The sequence below is a fragment of the Sinocyclocheilus grahami genome, unplaced genomic scaffold, assembly GCF_001515645.1.
Source record: "Sinocyclocheilus grahami isolate Dianchi unplaced genomic scaffold, SAMN03320097.WGS_v1.1 scaffold1986.1, whole genome shotgun sequence".
NCBI classification, from domain to species: domain Eukaryota; kingdom Metazoa; phylum Chordata; class Actinopteri; order Cypriniformes; family Cyprinidae; genus Sinocyclocheilus; species Sinocyclocheilus grahami.
Window position 1 is genome coordinate 110,766 of NW_015507165.1, and position 6,558 is coordinate 117,323.

A 6,558-nucleotide genomic window follows, 5' to 3' on the forward strand; every position below is an offset into this window, starting at 1 on the left:
ATCATCAATCTCCTGCTGCAGTTGCTTCAAGAGTCCCTCAGCTCGAATCACTTCAGCCTTTTCCTGATTTCTGATCATCTGTATCACCTCGGAGCGGCTTCTCCTAATTGAATGGATCAGTTCAGTAAAGATCCTCTCACAGTCCTTCACTGCTGCCTGTGCAGAGCGCTGTTAGAACACAGATAATCAGATCATCAGTCTGTTAGCCAAAGTGGGCAGTGGAACTGGAAAATGTGGTCCAACACTAACTAGGCTAGTCTGAGTCTCACCTTGTGAGTCTTAATAGCCTCTCTGAGCTCTTGAAGCTTCTTCTGTCTCTCTTGGATTCTCTGCTGACATTTTTCTTGCATCTCTCCAACCTGATTCTGAGGCATGGAAAAAATGTAAACATTAGAAATCTTCAGTAATCTTCAATGGGCGCGAAATGTTTTAGTGAGGAAAGATTATCAGTTATCATCAGTTTGATTGAATGGTTTCCAGATATTTTCAAATATGTGATAATCTCATCATAGACCGCCTAATTTGCTTAATAACTGCAATTGCAATCAACACAGTTTAGGCTACTTATATGTGCATACCTGTTTCTCAGTCCTCTCTGCTTCAGCTGAAACAGTATCGTGATTTTTGTGTTCATCCATCACACAAATCAAACAAATACATTGCTGGTCAGTTCGACAAAAAGCCTCCAGCAGTCTGTCATGTTTAGAGCAGATCATCTCCTGGATTCGTCCAGCATCAGTCAGTTTATGCCGCTTACTTGAACGAGATTCCTCATGACGCTCAAAGTGAGTTTGACAGTAAGATTCCAAACACAAAAAACAGGACTTGACAGCTTTACGCTTCCTTCCAGTACAGACATCACACTCCACATCTCCAGGTGCAGCGTAACTGAGAGACTGATCCATCTGGTCTTTTTTATTCTTCAGTTTCTCCACCATTTCAGCCAGCATCACATTCTTATTTAAAGCAGGTCTTGGAGTGAAGGTCTGTCTGCACTGAGGGCAGCTGTAAACTCCCTCCTGATCTTCTTGATTCCAGTTATCTATGATGCAGTTCATACAGTAGCTGTGTCCACAGGGGATGGTCACTGGATCCTTCAGTAGATCCAGACAGATTGAACAGCTGAACTGATCCTCAGCCACTGAAATTTGAGCTTCTGCCATTTTACTGCAAAATACAGCGACTTATCTATAAATAGGTTTCGTTTTCTCTGAAATTAAGAGATCATTTCCTGGTGTTTAAGGGACGTGTGCAAAAACAGGTAGTAGGTTATCTCCGGAGTGACTCACGATAATAAAGAACAGCCACTGTCAGTCTCACGCTGAAGCCAAAGCAGGATGATGGACTGGTAAGAGACTCGACATTCATCAGTCACACATATTAACCCAAAGCAATTGTATAATTTTAAGCTTCTTCTGTCTCTCTTGCATTCTCTGCTGACATTTTTCTTGCATCTCTTCAACCTGATTCTGAGGCATGGAAAAAATGTAAACATTAAAAATCTGTAGTAGCCTCCCAGCAAGCAATTTTGTGTTTAAAAGACATCTCCCTGTTGAAAAAAACAGCATATGCTGGTTAGGTATGTTTTGACGCTGGGATGCTGGTTTAAGCTGGTCCTTTTGCTGGTTTATGCTGGTCCTTTGCCAGCACATGACCAGTAAACCAGCAAAGGACCAGTTTAAACCAGCAAAGGACCAGTTTAAACCAGCAAAGGACCAGTTTAAACCAGCAAAGGACCAGCATAAACCAGCATCCCAGCGTCAAAACATACCTAACCAGCATATGCTGGGTTTTTCAACAGGGCTATTAGACGTCTAAATAAAGCCTAGACGTCTAGGCTAAAACGAGGCTAAATTTGGGCTGTCAGTGAAAATCTAATAGACGTCTAATCATAGCCCAAGAATAGACTAGTCATCAATTAGACGGCTATTAAACGACTACATATATACTAGGGATGGGCGTATCGATCCGAAGTATGGATATATCGATACTGACGCGAGTATCGAAAGTATCGATCCTCAAACAAAAAATATCGATACTAAGGTGCATTTTATTTACGTTATTTTGTTTATTTAACAATAATAATAATAATGCGTACAATATGCATTGAATTGGACGAATAACTTTTGTTAGCGAGTAACTGTGTAGGATAGAACTATTTTTCTGCTCATCTGAACACACGCAAATGTTGCAAGACAGAACCAATCAATCACAGAGAGCATTCACTCACTGCTGACGGTGCATTCAAACAGGGCTGCATTTCCCAAAAGTATCATAAGAAAGCATTAAAGCTTTTGGGAATGGCAGCCCTGAACAATGCTTATCAGAGGACAGGGAAAAAAACATAAATGTTTGAGTTGTTTCACAATAAACAAATTGAAATTGTAGCCTACATAGTTTGTGCAGTTACAATTATTTAAATTGAACGTTGAAAGATAATATTGATCATGTTCTATTCTGTAATGTTAATAGAAATCATACACTGTCAGAATAAAAAAGGTTGCATTTTATGCATGCAACAGCCATTCACTGGCAGTCCCTAATAGCACTAAATCAAAAGTTCAAATGTTACAAATCAGTTAGAATATTAATGTTGTAATACTGGTAGCACTAATATGAAAATGTGATGATATATGTTACAAAAAAGTAACAATTTTGAAATACGATGATGGTTGTATTTTTTTTTGTATTTCATCTCAGTATTCCTATCAATGTTGTCTAAGGGTTTTTTTATGCATAATAGTAACCCTAGAATGTGATCAAACAGTTTAAAATAGCTGGGCTAAGATATATAACAATTTTTAAGACTGCAGAAATCTGTTAATTCAGTATACACACTATCCCACCGGTTACAATTGTGACTGACCATAAAATGAAATTTTTCACACACCTTTCCACAAAAAAAAAAAAATAATTGATTATTTCAAAGGGTTACTAATGACGCATCATTTGGATATTTTCATGTCTGGAAAAAAATTGGGATTAAACGGGTTAAAATGCCTTTTAAACATAAAGTTAAGTGGTTTTCATTACCCTTTTTACTCTTAGTAATTTAATAATTTAATACATTTCATAATTTAAAAGTTTAGTGCAGAAGTATCGAATCGGTATCGATACTGCCTTGAAAAATATCGGTATCGTATTGAAAACAAAATAAGGGGTATCGTCCATCCCTAATATATACATCTAATAGACGGTGAATATGGGTCTAGGCTAAAACTAGGCTAAATTTGGGCTGTCAGTGAAAATCTAATAGACGTCTAATCATAGCCCAAGAATAGACTAGTCATCAATTAGACGGCTATTAAACGACTACATATATACATCTAATAGACAACAAAATGGCAATCCATACATACAGCTTTTATTAAGAAAAATTACATTTTTAACAACTTGGACAACTTAAGACAATACAAAATGATAAAAATACAAAAGAATTAATGACCAAATAAAATGTTATAAATACAATACACTTAAATATAAATATTATGATTTAAAAAATCTGGAGTTTTTAACAAGGTGTAACACACAACCCTAACATACAAAACTGATAAGAAAAAACTAAGAAGGAACCTATTTATTTCAACAAAACAACATCAAATTTGAAATGTAACGCAGGGAATTCTGGGAATGTCAATTTACGGTTATTCACTGTAAATTATACAGTATTTTTCACTTCCAAAAATGGTATACTACCGTAAAATTTATGTCCAATACATGTAATGTCCAATACAGTTTTTCACCGTATATAGTAGGGGAATTTACCGTTAACCATTTAACAGGTTTTTACTGTAGCATTTTTACAGTCTTTTACCGTTAAATTCATGGTCATTTTTTACAGTGTGGTAATATTAATAGTTTAATATTATTGATATCTTTATTAAATATCTGTTTGTTTCTGTATAGTGAATATCAAAATCCTCACACCCATCACTGAACCCAAAACAAGAGAGCACTTCTTGCACTGTAAGTGGTATAAATAATCATTCAAATAAAGCGAAAGCTAGACAAATTTATACACATTTAAAGGGGAAGTTTTTCATTTCTGTACTAACTACTAATAGTATTGCATTAGGATTGTTTGAGTTGTCTGACAGCAAACTCCAAACAATGGCAGATAATGGGAATGTTTGATATTTTTTAATGATTTAGCAATTCTGCCCCACTAGTGGCAAAAAAATTACAAATTTTACTTACAATTTTTAATAGGCTTTAAATAAATTTTGATAAAACTTAGATCTGTAATAGATATATAGTGTAATAGATCAGTGATCTGTTGTTGCTACTTTTATATCTTTGTTGCGTCACTTAATGTTCTGACAGTTAAGATTTCTTTATTAAAATGTAGATTGTCTGTTTTTTTTTCTCCATCAGATTACCATCAGTTTACTCTAGATTCAGAGTCTGTGCATAAACACCTCTGTCTTTCTGAGGAGAACACAGTAGCTGCTTGCACTGCTACACTGCAGCCGTATCCTGATCATCCAGACAGATTTGATGTTTGGCCTCAGGTGTTGTGTAAAGAAAGCTTGTGTGGACGCTGTTACTGGGAGGTGGAGTGGAGCGGGACTCGTGGTGTGGGAATATCAGTGTCATATAAGAGCATCAGCAGGAAGGGACGGGGTAATGAGTGTAAATTTGGATGTAATGATCAGTCCTGGAGATTGTTCTGCTCTCCCTCTGGATTTTTATTTAGTCACAATAACAAAAAATCTGAACTCCCTGTATTCTCCAGCTCCTGTAGAATAGGAGTGTATGTGGATCACAGAGCAGGAATTCTGTCCTTCTACAGCGTCTCTGACACAATGACCCTCATCCACAGAATCCAGACCACATTCACTCTACCGCTTCATCCGGGGTTTGGCATAACCCAGGACTCATCAGTGAAACTGTGTCCTTCAGCAGTATAGATTAAGTAGAGCTTCTACAAACAGGGCCGGATTTAGGCATAGGCATTCTAGGCACGTGCCTATGCTTGCTCGTCCAGGGGGGCCCCAAACACAATAAAGAGATATATAGCTTAATATTTTTGTTATACTATGGGATATATACAACAGTAAAAGAACCAAAACCCCAGAAGACGTTGAGCAAATAAATTTAACAAATAGGGTAAAAATGACAAACTATTTCCATGTCTTCAACTTTTTCTATGTACGGAAATCACGCTTTCTTTCTCCCATTCTCTCACAGACACACACACACACAGTACAGACACGCACTCGCGATCTTGTGCACACACGCGGAGACGTGGACAGAAACTTGTTGTCAGAGCTGCGCGGCTGCCCCTGCGAATTTATCAATAAAATAGTTTTGCAGCTGAAAAGCTACATGATATTTCTCAGTGGCGAGGTTCTTGAAGCAGTTTAACTTAAAGATTGGCTATTAGTAGGCGCTGCTGCTGAATACTGCTGTCAGACACAAGTATTCACATGCACTTAATCTCTCTCTCTCCCTCTCTCTCTCTTTTGCTCTCTCTCTCTAATAACTGCGTTAGACTGCATTAATAACTGCGTTGGCCTGCATATCAATGGATCAAGCCTCTGTTATTAGCTCTAAAATGACGTTTTGGAATTTGCACAAAATCGGATTTGGGCTGACAGTCTGAACGAGGCTTAAGTTCTCAAACAAATTAAGAACTAGCCTACATTCGATTTGTATTTATTGAACGCAAGCGCTTATTGCGATAGAAAACACTGTAACTGTTTCCACTGATTAAGAAATATTGTTGTTTGCTTGGGTGGTAATATTAGGCCTGTTATATTAGGGAGGGGGGGGCCCAAAAATTAGTTTTGCCTATGTCACGAAAAGAGGTAAATCCGGCCCTGTCTACAAATATATTAAATGCAGTGTACATCTAATGTAACATTATATCAGTACATGGTTGACTGTATATAATTTTGCATTTTTATGTAGACTAAGTCATTTAACATTAAATATCACAGGTGACTTGAATTTGCTTTGAGCCTTTTGCAACATTTCTTTCAAGACAAGACATCCTCCAAATGGAGCCTAAAGTAGCAATTGGAATCTACATTAATGATGATCCCACACCTCGAGAGAAAAGACCCTGGGAGCAGGCACACCCTCCTCAGTAAATACCCATAAAAATATCTATAAACTCTTAAAACACTTTAGTACCTTTGAGTTTACTTCTTTGGGAATGAGACCATTGTTTCAGTTGCACTGAGACATTTCAAAGGATGCCATACATGTATAGTAGGCCACTGTATAGTAATTGTTCACGAAAAAAAGCATAGATTTTGGGTGATCTCAGCATGTAGAGAGGGGGAGAACAGGGAAGAGAGAGTGAAGGGAAAGAAATGCAGATGAGACAATCCTGAGGTGTGATCTACTCAGTGTGACTGCATCTCGGATGAGGATGCTAATTATGCAAGAGAGCATTCAAATGTTAATTTCCAGAAAAGTCCCTTGTTTTCTTGAAGAGCATGCCTCTCTGGGTCCAGACAGCTTGGCACAGTAGTTCAGAAACCTACAGGCTATTAAAAGAAAAGGGAGAGTATGTTAGGAATGTGTGTATTTGATTGGGGGGGGGGGGGG

At 37.5% G+C, this 6,558-nt stretch overlaps 3 protein-coding genes across 5 annotated transcripts in view; 2 read left to right on the forward strand and 1 right to left on the reverse strand.

Annotated features, from left to right (window-relative positions):
- The window catches only part of LOC107573629 (tripartite motif-containing protein 47-like), a 4,727-nt gene extending 3,564 nt beyond the window's left edge, over positions 1-1,163 (reverse strand). The window contains exons 1-3 of the mRNA XM_016260066.1: positions 579-1,163; positions 270-365; positions 88-168 (exon numbers count right to left, since the gene is read on the reverse strand). Coding sequence (XP_016115552.1) covers positions 88-168; positions 270-365; positions 579-1,163 — 762 coding nt within the window. The remainder of the gene's footprint in view (positions 1-87; positions 169-269; positions 366-578) is intronic.
- Positions 1,164-3,824: 2,661 nt separating this feature from the next.
- Positions 3,825-5,005, forward strand: LOC107573624 (tripartite motif-containing protein 16-like protein). The gene is made up of 3 exons (XM_016260048.1): positions 3,825-3,840; positions 3,907-3,966; positions 4,375-5,005. The coding sequence occupies exons 1-3, from the start codon at positions 3,825-3,827 to the stop codon at positions 4,908-4,910; spliced, it is 612 nt and encodes a 203-aa protein (XP_016115534.1). The 3' UTR covers positions 4,911-5,005.
- LOC107573631 (tripartite motif-containing protein 16-like) overlaps positions 4,493-6,558 on the forward strand; it is a 13,833-nt gene continuing 11,767 nt past the window's right edge. For 2 of the 3 annotated variants that reach the window (XM_016260069.1, XM_016260071.1), the window contains exon 1: positions 5,793-6,091. The gene's annotated coding sequence lies outside the window, so the exon portion shown is untranslated. Of the gene's footprint in view, positions 4,512-5,792; positions 6,092-6,558 lie in introns of those variants that run through there. The other variant, XM_016260070.1, reaches the window with a different exon arrangement.

Bases quoted from the DNA above. Each gene is read 5' to 3' on its own strand.
- LOC107573624 (XM_016260048.1), top strand. The intron at 3,967-4,374 runs GTAAGTGGTATA...TTTCTCCATCAG, and splicing joins AAGAGAGCACTTCTTGCACT to ATTACCATCAGTTTACTCTA.